The following is a 12,057-nucleotide window of genomic DNA, read 5'->3' on the forward strand; positions in this document are numbered from 1 at the left end:
ATGATTTCTATTATTTGGCTAACATTCTAATGATTATTTGTTTATGCTTGATCTCAGAACTGAAGCTTAGAAAGACTATGAGCCTTATCAATAATCCCGAAAGCCCTTATTCAATGGATATCTGATTGATCTAACGTTGTCTCGACTTTTATCAGGATTTTAACCGGACTTAATATCTTACTTTGGGGTTAGAAATCAGTGGACTAGACTTCTTCTTCGGGCCATACAAGACAGTACAATTTTTCAAAGTATGTCGCCCCTCTCTCTTCCCTTCAGTACTTAAAAAAAAGAAAGATCAGAAAAAAATAAAAAAAATGAAAGAGAATAAAAGATGAGATGATTTTGATCAGTTTAGAGAGGTAGGTAAACCTTGGAAGCGAGGGGTAGGTAACGAGGGGTAGGTAAATTACCGATGACCCCGGTATTCGCTTACACCTTTGCTTCAGAAAAAAAAGAAAAGAAAAAAAATTTGGGAGAAATCAACTCCTTTGAAGTGAGAAAAGGGAGAGGAATGGAGATGTATGAAGAATGTCTTGGCTTGAAGAGAGTCCATATGCCACTGATCGATACACCAAGGTAAGAACTCACCTGTACTTGCTTTAATTTATGTAATGAGATGACAATGGAGATTTCAGAGATTCCAAAGGATTGTGGGATTTGAGTAAGGAATGTTGATGCTTATCATGGTTAAGTATAAGAAGTAAGTTCTTGAGCCAGGTAAATGAAGAGTGCGAATAAGAATCATCATGCAGTTGAGTGAGTTCCCAGTTTTCAAACCTCTTTCACAGGTCTAAACTTATGTTTTGCTTGAGGGCAAGCAAAGGCTAAGTATGAGGGAGTTGATATATCATGGTTTTTGTGGTTTTTAACCATGATATAAGGAGTCTTTTAGAGTCTTTTGATTTGTTTTCTAAGATTTTAGCATGGATGGATCAAAGTGGAACAATTTGGATCATTTTGGAGCATTAATCCCGAAGAAACAAACTTGGAGTCAGAACAGAGAGGGATTGTCGATCGACACTGCCTTAACATCGTTCGAAACCATGTTTAGCCAACGAGATTATCAAGTTTTGGAAGTTTCACAAATTCAGCCAATGTTTTCCATATTTGCAACACAAGTCTCTGACGTGTTTTAGGACATATAAATAGTATTTTTAGGTTTTACAAACCCCAAAAAGTTATTTTCCAGCAAGGTTTATTTTCCTGCAACCCTATGAGATTTTGAGAGCTTTGGAGAGAGAGAGAGATCTGCTTTGTAGAAGAAGAATTCTTGAACTCCCTCTTTACTCTTTTAATTTCAATTGCTTATTATTCAGAATTATGTTTTGTTTTTCATTGAATATGTCTGAGTAGTTTGCTTGTTAGGTTCAGAGTTTTTCACAGGAATTTTATGATTTATTATATCTGTTTATTTAGGACTCATTATCTTTCTAGATCTTCATCTTAGGTTGTTCTTCACATTAATTCTTGATTGATCACCTAGAATTAATACTTTAGGAAAATAAATGGATATGAGAATATAATTGATTTTTCTGATAAAACCTTTTGATGAGCAAAATTACTTCTTGCAAAGAGATTTGATTTAGTAATTTTGTGAACAACCTAACTTGTTTTTAAAGCTGATTTTTAACAGATAATTTTACAAAGAGATTTGAATTTTCTGGTTTAGATAATATTTGCAGTGAGAACTGATTTATTTTACAAATTGTGTTTAGAGTTCTAGATCTGATTTTTAATTGCTTGAATCCTAATTTATTGATTGATTTAATATTTCAGAATTTCCTGAGAAATTCCCTAGACCTAGCTTTTTAATCCCTTGAATTTACAACAGTTTTATTTTAATATTGCAGTGATCTCTTAATTTGAGAGAGTAGCTCTAGGGTTTAATTTGAGCATATCAAATTTTCGCGCCGTTGTCGGGGACTCTTTGATCTACCATTAGATTTGAGTTTTTAATTTCGTCTAAATTTTTCTTTTTATTTTCTACTTACACGTTTTTGTTTTTCTTCTCTTTGGTGTTTCAGGTGCATGCCTCATAGACCTCACACAAAGAGCAACAAGACTAATCCTACTGTGAATCTTTCAAACCAAGAATTGGGAAAACTTGAGCGTGAGAACCGAAAAGCAGCCAAATCCTTGAAGATGGTTAACACAATCATTCTGATGCGTGATGAGGATGGTGCTTTGAGTTATCAAGAGGGTCACTTGCGCAACGAGCAGGGCCAAAAGCTTGATGCAGAAGGGAATTTATCGCTGAATTTGTTGTTGTCGACGAACAGGCCGATGGTGTCAATCGACACCATCAGGGTATCGATCGACACCCCCTTCCAGCAGACGGACGTGGAGCTGCAAACCACGTTTATAATCCGGTTCGAAGACAGGAGAACAACCGAGACTTGATCAGAACCATTGCTGACTACAATCGGGCTGATCTTGTGTATGAGAATCGCTCTGTTATTGTTCCTCCTCCATTCCAAAGGAATGACTTTGAGTTGAAACCTGCTTACTTTCAACTAGTTTGGCAGAGACCTTTCTCTAACCTGCCCAATGAGAAGCCTTTGGACCACATTGAGCATTTTGAGGATCTGGTGACTAGTATCAAGGCTAATGGAGTGACTGAGGACTACATCTTCTGCAAACTCTTCCCTTACTCACTTGCAGGAGAGGCATCTCAGTGGTTGAAACAGTTGCCAGCTGGATCATTGACAAATTGGCATGACGTCAAGGTGGCTTTCCTCAACTACTTCTATGATGATACAATGTCAGATGAGCTAAGAGTCAAGCTGTCCTCCTTCAAACAGAGACCAGATGAGGCTTTCAAGGCAGCTTGGGTGAGATTCAAAGCCTATCAGAGGGACTGTCCACACCATGGTTTTTCAAAGGTGCTGCTGTTGAGTATCTTTTTCAGAGGAATTGACTGGGAATATCAGCTAGCTTTGGATGTTGCAAGCCATGGGAACTTCAAGACAAGATTTCCAGAAGATGCTGAAGCTTTGATTGAGAATTTGGCTTCCAGCAATAGAACTAAGAGAGCAGATACTGAAAGAAAGAGATTGCATGGAGGATTTGATTCAAACCAGCTAGCTTCTGCTAATGCTAAGCTTGATTCAGTTCACAATCTCCTGTTTGGTAAGAAATCAGTTCACTTTGCTGCTGAAGTTGAATCATTTGAGCCACAACCTGAGACTGGGAATGGAGAAGCAGATGTCAACTTTGTATATGGGAATCAGGGTCAGAGATTCGGTAATCAGCGAAGCAACAAGCCTTATAGTGGGAACTTTTCATGCTATACTCCCAAATAGGATTATCAGAAGCAGCAACAGAACAATGGTTATACTAGAACCTATGGTAACTCATCTTATCAGTCTCCTCCTCCACAGACTTTTTTTGAGAGTAGAATGGAAGCTATGCTAGAGCAACTTTTGCAAGGTCAGGAGAATTTGACTGTAACATTCAATGGGAAGATTGATAATGTCTACACAGAGCTTACTGGAAGGATTGATGCACTGAATGTACATGTTAAGCAATTGGAGAGTCAAGTGGCACAAACTGCTGGGTCTGTTAAAAGGCAAGAGGGTTTTCTCCCTGGAAGAACTGAATCAAACCCCAAGCATGCTTGTAATGCCATATCAGTAAGAGATGAAGATGCTAGTGCAATTGTTTCTGCAGAAACGGAAGAGAAATCGACAAATCTGTCGGCTCCAGACGATGGTGTCGATCGACACCACCTGGGTGTCGGTCGACACCCCTCCAGACAGAACCCTACAACACAAAATCTCAGGTTCCAGCAGCATTTGAAAGGGTGTACAAGCCGAAGATTCCTTTTCCTACGCCAAGAAGGTCCAAGCATGAGATTGAATATGCTAGATGCAAGGCAATGATGGACAAGATGATGATTGAGATGCCTTTGATTGATGCAGTAAAGCTTTCACCACCACTTAAGCGCTATGTGAAGAGAATGGTATCAAATGGTTTGAGCCCTGTGAAAGGAGCTTTGCTAACTAAGGATGTCAGTGCGATTCTGCTGAACCAGCCCTCACAGAAAAAGAAAGAGAAGAAGTAAGAGGTGGTTGTCTCTAAGGAAGTGAGTGCAATACTTCAGTGTAGGACTGCTGAGAAGTTACCAGATCCTGGAAGCTTTGTACTTGATTGCTCTATCTCTGCAGAACGGTTTGCTCACTCACTTTGTGATCTTAGCTCTAGCATCAACTTGATGCCACATTCTGTTGTTGTGAAACTTGGGATGACAGAATTTAAGCCAACTAGATTATCTCTTATCTTAGCTGATAGATCTCAGAGAATTACTGAATGTGTCTTAGAGGATATTCCAATTAAGGTTGGAAACTTCATGATTCCCACTGACTTTGTGGTGCTGAAGTATGATAAAGAGCCTAAAGACCCTCTCATCTTAGGAAGATCTTTCTTGGCTACAGCTGGTGTCATGATAGATGTGCAGAAGGGACACATAACACTGAATGTGGAGGGTTTAAGTATGAACTTTGAGATTGATAAGCTGAGGAGGGCTCCTACTATTGATGGACAGACTTTTTCTGTTGAAAAACTTTTTGCTACACGAGCAGCAGACTCAGTGTCGACCGACACACCATCAGTGTCGGTCGACACCCCTCCACGACCGAGCCCACACTTGACCAGAACTGAAAGCTCGCAGGACATTATTTATGTTTCAAGTCAAAAAGCTGTTCTAAGACAGAAAAGTCACCACTCCACACTCCAGAGTCCACATGTAAGGCCAAAGTATGCATCTTTTTCACCTAATCCCCCTCCTATCATAAATAAGACCTTCAAAGATACAAAAACTGTTTTACAATTAACCAAGCCACGAGATTATCGTAGAGCGTTTGATTCTTCTGTTGATGATTTTGCAGGACATAAAAGAAGACCCGTCCCTAAATCCCGCCATGGTCTTGTTTCTCACATCCTTGGCAGCCCTCATGCACCTAAAGCTTATACACCACCTTGAATGAAGAGGACATTTTCTCGGAGGCATTCACTGCCACGTTCTGATCCATCGGACGCCTGAGCTTCAAAACAGTTAAGCTAATGACTGAAAACAAGCGCTTAGTGGGAGGCAACCCACTTCTAGGTTTTTCTTTTCCTTTTGAGTCATTTTTCTTTTTGCATTGAGTCAGTTTTTGTTTGAAATTAGTTTGAAATTATGAACTCTCTATCTATCATGTTGCTTTTAACTTGTGTTTGAGTGTTCTTAACAGAATAGTCATCTAAGGATTGATCCAACAACACATCAACACAACTAACTGCAACTAACAAGGAGTTACGGCCAAAAACCACCATTCATGATGAGTGTCAATCGATGTTGAAATGGTGTCGGTCGACACCCCTGGGTAACCCGAGAATCAGTTCATCCTTTCATTACAATTTCCATACATTTTTGTTTCTTTTAGCTTTCCTCTTACTTGAAAACACTGGAGACAGTGTTGTTTAAGTCTGGGAGAGGTTGTCTACTAACTAGGTTTTTGTTTTTGAGTTTCAGTTGTGTCAGTCAAAATTATAAAGTTTGAGTCAAAGTTTTCAAAAAATTTCTTTTTGTCTTTGGGAATTATGATCTTGACTAATGATTTCTCTTATTTGGCTAACACTCTAATGATTATTTGTTTATGCTTGATCTCAGAACTGAAGCTTAGAAAGACTATGAGCCTTATCAACAATCCTGAAAGCCCTTATTCAATGGATATCTGATTGATCTAACGTTGTCCTCAACTTTTATCAGGATTTTAACCGGACTTAATCTCTTACTTTGGGGTTGGAAATCAGTGGACTAGACTTCTTCTTCGGGCCTTACAAGACAGTGAAATTTTTCAAAGTATGTCTCCCCTCTCTCTTCCCTTCAGTACTTAAAAAAAAGAAAGATCAGAAAAAAAACAAAAAAAAAATGAAAGAGAATAAAAAGTTAGATGATTTTGATCAGTTTAGAGAGGTAGGTAAATTACCTGTGACCTCATTATTCTACTCTTGAGTCAGATGATCACACAAAGCTTGGAAGCGAGGGGTAGGTAAATTACCAATGACCCCGGTATTCGCTTACACCTTTCCTTCAGAAGAAAAAGAAAAGAAAAAAAAAATTGGGAGAAATCAACTCCTTTGAAGTGAGAAAAGGGAGAGGAAAGGAGATGTATGAAGAATGTCTTGGCTTGAAGAGAGTCCATATGCCACTGATCGATACGCCAAGGTAAGAACTCATCTGTACTTGCTTTCATTTATGTAATGAGATGAAAATGGAGATTTCAGAGATTCCAAAGGACTGTGGATTTGAGTAAGGAATGTTGATGCTTATCATGGTTAAGTATAAGAAGTAAGTTCTTGAGCCAGGTAAATGAAGAGTGCGAATAAGAATCATCATGCAGTTGAGTGAGTTCCCAGTTTTCAAACCTCTTTCACAGGTCTAAACTTATGTTTTGTTTGAGGGCAAGCAAAGGCTAAGTCTGGGGAGTTGATATATCATGGTTTTTGTGGTTTTTAACCAGGATATAAGGAGTCTTTTAGAGTCTTTTGATTTGTTTTCTAGGATGTTTTTGAGTCTTTACATGTTTTCTAGGATTTTAGCATGGATGGAGCAAAGTGGAGCAATTTGGATCATTTTGGAGCATTAATCCCGAAGAAACGAACTTGGAGTCAGAACAGAGAGGGATCGTCGATCGACACTGCCTTAGCATCGATCGACACCATGTTTAGCCAACGAGAGAATCAAGTTTTGGAAGTTTCACAAATTCAGCCAAAGTTTTCCATATTTGCAACACAAGTCCCTGACGTGTTTTAGGACATATAAATAGTATTTTTAGGTTTTACAAACCCAAAAAGTTATTTTCCAGCAAGTTTTATTTTCCTGCAACCCAGTGAGATTTTGAGAGCTTTGGAGAGAGAGAGAGAGATCTGCTTTGTAGAAGAAGAATTCTTGAACTCCCTCTTTACTCTTTTAATTTCAATTGCTTATTATTCTGAATTATGTTTTGTTTTTCATTGAATATGTCTGAATAGTTTGCTTGTTAGGTTCAGAGTTTTTCACAGGGATTTTATGATTTATTAGATCTGTTTATTTAGGGCTCATTATCTTTCTAGATCTTCATCTTAGGTTGTTGTTCACATTAATTCTTGATTGATCACCTAGAATTAATACTTTAGGAAAATAAATTGATATGAGAATATAATTGAGTTTTCTGATAAAACCTTTTGATGAGCAAAATTACTTCTTGCAAAGAGATTTGATTTAGTAATTTTGTGAACAATCTAAACTTGTTTTTAAAGCTGATTTTTAACATAGAATTTTACAAAAAGATTTGGATTTTCTGGTTTTAAATTTAGATAATATTTGCAGTGAGAACTGATTTATTTTACAAATTGTGTTTAGAGTTCTAGATCTGATTTTTAATTGCTTGAATCCTAATTTATTGATTGATTTATTATTTCATAATTTCCTGAGAAATTCTCTAGACCTAGCTTTTTAATTCCTTGAATTTACAGCAGTTTTATTTTAATATTTTGCATTGCTTCTCTTATTTAAATCAATTTGTTTAGCGTAATCATAAAACTCTATAATTTATTGTGTAGTCTTGAGTCCTTGTAGAATTCGACCCCTAAGTACTTTAGTGATCTCTTAATTTGAGAGAGTAGCTCTAGGGTTTAATTTAAGCATATCAAAATACTGCATCTAGCGGTATAGCCTCTCTTTTGTTAGAAGGTGGCAGAACAGCACATTCAAGGTTTGGGATTCCTCTTGATGTTCATGAAACGTCAATGTGCCATATGTCAAGGTCTTCTAATCTAGGTGAGTTAGTCCAAGAAGCGAAGTTGATAATTTGGGACGAAGCTCCAATGATGAGTAAATACTTCTTTGAGACTTTAGATAGAAGTTTGAAAGATATAATGTGTGATCGAGAAGATAAACCTTTTGGGGGTAAGGTCATTATTTTTGGTGGTGATTTCCGACAGATACTTCTTGTTATTGTTGGTGCTGGTCGTGAACAAATTATTAACTCCTCGCTAAACTCATCTTACCTTTGGAATCATTGTAAATTTTTAAGGCTAACAAGAAATATGAGGTTGCTGCAAAACATACGTCCAAATGAATCCAGGCAGATTGAAGCGTTCTCGAAATGGATTCTTGATGTTGGAGAAGGAAGACTTAACGAGCCAAGTGATGGAGTTGTTGATACACAATATTGATGCTCATGGAGGTATAATGAATGGAACAAGACTACAAATTACACAAATGGCTGATCATGTTTTACAAGCAAGAATAATCACGGGAACGAGAGTTGGTAAAATTGTTCTTTTTCCAAGGATGGTATTAGTACCATCAGATACCCGGTTGCCTTTCAAAATGAGACGTAGACAATTTTCGATAAACGTTGCTTTTGCAATGACTATCAACAAATGTCAAGGTCAGTCTCTCTCAAATGTTGATTTATACTTGCCTAGACCTGTTTTCTCTCATGGCCAGCTATATGTAGCGATGTCCCGTGTAAGCTGTAAATCAGGATTGAAAATTCTCATTATTGATCCAAAAGGAAAATCTCAAAAGAAAACAAGAAATGTCGTCTTCAAAGAGGTTTTCCAAAACATTTGATCCATCTTCATGCATACCTTCGTAAGACTCTGTTTTTACTTTGTTTCCATTCATACCAAATTAATAGCTTTGGTCTTTGTTTCAATAATTTGATCATAGTTTCTTTTTTTTTTTTGCAGGTTTTTTTTATATATTTACCCATCAACTAAATTTCTAAAATTTTATTATTCATGTACTCCACCAAATAAGTTTTATCCCATGTAAAAGACATAATGAGTTTCATTTATTTAATTTATTTCATATATATATTATATTTCATATATTTCATATATATATACTTTTTCTAGAAGTTTAATAACTTAGTATATTCATTATATTCGTTATAAATCTTTAAAAATGTAAATGTACGATATTTTAAGAGTGAAGAAATTATAATAAAAATTAAACATTTATAGAAACAAAATCATAAGATAACAGCTAATACATGAGAATACAGTACAAAGGTTATTATATACGAAGTGGAATAGAGGATACAGGCCAGAGATAATTAGGTATGAATGGAAAGGGGTATGTGTCAGAGTCAATATCCTGCTCACTAAACTTATATGTCAAAAATAAAAATAAGTACACAGTACCAATAATAAGTAGGGATGAGTAATAATCTGAATATATCTAATACAGTATTATTAATTTCAAATTATAATAAATATATTGGTCTATGCTGTAGCACAGTTACTATCTAGTCTAATATTATTAGAAAACCTCATATTTTAAAGTTAATTTAGTCTGATTAATGGACTGTGTGTGAAGCAAAAGATAATGGTTTGTGAAGTGTAGAGTTTTGGCGTTTACGGGATGCTATATTTTTTAAAGACATTTTATACTTTTTTTTTTGCTTGATTGTCAACAATGATCTCCGACCTCGAACATATATATATGTTTGATAGCCGCCTAATTATATTCGGATTGACTTTTGTTAAATTCTTTATTTTTTGTTAAAGACTTTTGTTTAATTCGTCTATGACACAAGTGTCAACATGGTACTTATAGATTTAGAGAGTTTTAATTAAGATGAACTTTTGTATGAGCGGCCGGATGCTGTCAGAAAAAAACAAAATTATGTTGGTAATAATAAAAATGGTTACGTAAACTTATGTTCGTTAAATTAAAACGATTACGTACGTCGAAGTTATTTCGTTTATATATTTCCTAATATAATAAGAGTTTAAGCTCATTTTTATTCAGAAGTAAAAAAGGAACGAACACATGTATCTTCTTTCGTATACACACGTACATTACAGCATGACGCCATTCTTATCATAAATACGTCTGTGGAGTTTTTAATCAGTTTCATTCGCTATTGCCTATTTATGTAACTCTGATGTGTGTATGGGGACTGACTGGCCTAGTGGCATGGACCCAAATGCCTTTACGATTACATAAAATAAATATACTCGATCAAAAAATATCTTCGAGCTGATTTTTTTTTTGTCAAATGTCGTATATGTACATTTATGTATATAAACCCGGATCGAGTATTTATTATAAGGAAGCCACTATGTTACATGTATAATAGTATAATACTTAAGATATTTGTTTTTTTGTTTAAAGAGAAATAAGTGTTTGAATACTTTACTTTGGAGACAGACACATCATACTTCTGACATCGAATTCATTACTAGATATGTATTAAATATCATGTGCATGTAGGATGTGTTCCAAAGCTTACTCAGTCACAGTGCGGGCTCATCGTGTAAGCCACCGCAGCGGCTGCTAAGGACATCCGTAAAAGCGTCAGATTCTTTCGTTAAAAATATTGGCAATATATTCGATATATTGTTGCATTTGGGATTGAAACGATCTCGGAGATGCCTCTCCCCCCTCTACATGTCGAACTAAAGACTCTTTTATGGAGTATGAAGTACTTATTCAGGATTCTGCTTACTAGTGCCAAAGTGTTCACGTTTTTAGTTGTTAACTGAATTTGTTTGTTTGATGTAATTTGTAAACACAATTTGTCTTTTCCACTATAAGTATAATTATAATGAAAGAAAGTATAGTTGCAAGTTGCATCAAAATTCAGAATACTAGCTAAAACTAGTTTTTCTAATATTGGGATTTTTTAAAAACGAAATTTATACTAATCTCAGGCTATGCTTGCTAAAATTTCTATTAATATAGAAAGTGGTGTTTTTTTTTTTTTTTTTTCTGTCAAGTTATATTAAAATATTGGGTTGGATCTAATAACTATTTTTTGAACTAGAGGAATGAGACCAGTGAACTCAAATTTTTAATTTTCACTTTTTTTTTTTTTAATTTATGAATTGTTGTGTGCCATTTCTATCATACAATTATCTGGAATTGTTGGTTCAGGTTATATATGTATTCAGACACTTATATATGAGAAAGGGTACAATCGCTTAGAAAAACGGAATATCACAAACTTTTACTTTTGATCTAAAATGCACTAATTGTTTTAATGAATCCAGGAAAATTAACCATGAACTTTAAAGAAAAAGACTCGTTCAAATGAGCTGACTAAAGAATTTTATACAAAACAAAAAAAAAACTTTATAAATAACATATTTTTGCAAGTTTACCTTCAACTTCAAAAAAATACATATCAAATCTACAAAATTGAATTTAATGTGCAATATCTGTGAGATAATATTCTAGTTACTGCATGTGGTTATCAATAGAGTTATATGAATATGTCATTCAAAAGTGATCATTATGATGGGTAATATTCTAGTTATGAATCCCGTTTAGCAATGGATATATGAAGATTTCTTTCAAAGTAATTATTATTTGTTGTGATATACATATAACCATGGGACGAGTAACTAAACTTAAACTCAACAACATATATAAATACCTGAACCTTACCTATAAACCATGTACCTTTACGTGGACTAGATGTAAACGAAGAGGAGCCGCCGGATCAAGTACTCTCACTATATAACTCGATCTTTTAAGAAGAACTGCTCTAAGAAATTAATAGATAGTTTTATGACATTTTTCTTTTATTTTTGACCTAGATTGGGAATCATGAATAACAGTCTTCCACTCAATCACACAACTTGGAAGTCCTGCACGCTATTGGTGAGTTCTAATAATCGTTTTTTTCATTTTTTCCTATTGCTTAAATTTAGCTAGCCATTTGTTTATTAATTTTTTTATATGTATTTTGCTTGTACGATCACATTTATTAGTGTTTTGAATTCTAAAACTAGATTTGTGTAGTTAATATTAAGCTTTTGAAAATTAATACATGAGTTATTATTTTTATTATAATTTTTTTAAAATAGAAAATTGTGACAGAATGTTATATTACGGATTAAATTATAGATTTGGTAGAGTTGATTTTTTCGTAAGTTTGGAGTGAACTTACAAAGACTGATATTTATAAGATTTTTTAAATACTTTAAATTATATATTAACTCATGCATTAAGTTTTGAGCGATAGAAAGAGAAAAAAACTTTATCCTAAACATCCATTAAACTCTTACACAAAC

General features: G+C 34.9%; 1 protein-coding gene across 1 annotated transcript; it reads left to right on the forward strand.

The window, feature by feature from the left end:
* Positions 1-8,098: 8,098 nt before the first annotated feature.
* On the forward strand, positions 8,099-8,602 carry LOC147920915 (uncharacterized). The gene has a single exon (XM_087501288.1). The coding sequence runs from the start codon at positions 8,099-8,101 to the stop codon at positions 8,600-8,602; it is 504 nt and encodes a 167-aa protein (XP_087357414.1).
* The last annotated feature ends 3,455 nt before the right edge of the window (positions 8,603-12,057 follow it).

This window comes from Camelina sativa, chromosome 19, assembly GCF_030686135.1.
Source record: "Camelina sativa cultivar CO46 ecotype springtype chromosome 19, ASM3068613v1".
Lineage (NCBI taxonomy): Eukaryota > Viridiplantae > Streptophyta > Magnoliopsida > Brassicales > Brassicaceae > Camelina > Camelina sativa.

Bases quoted from the DNA above. Each gene is read 5' to 3' on its own strand.
- LOC147920915 (XM_087501288.1), top strand. From the start codon at position 8,099: ATGAATCCAGGCAGATTGAAGCGTTCTCGAAATGGATTCTTGATGTTG.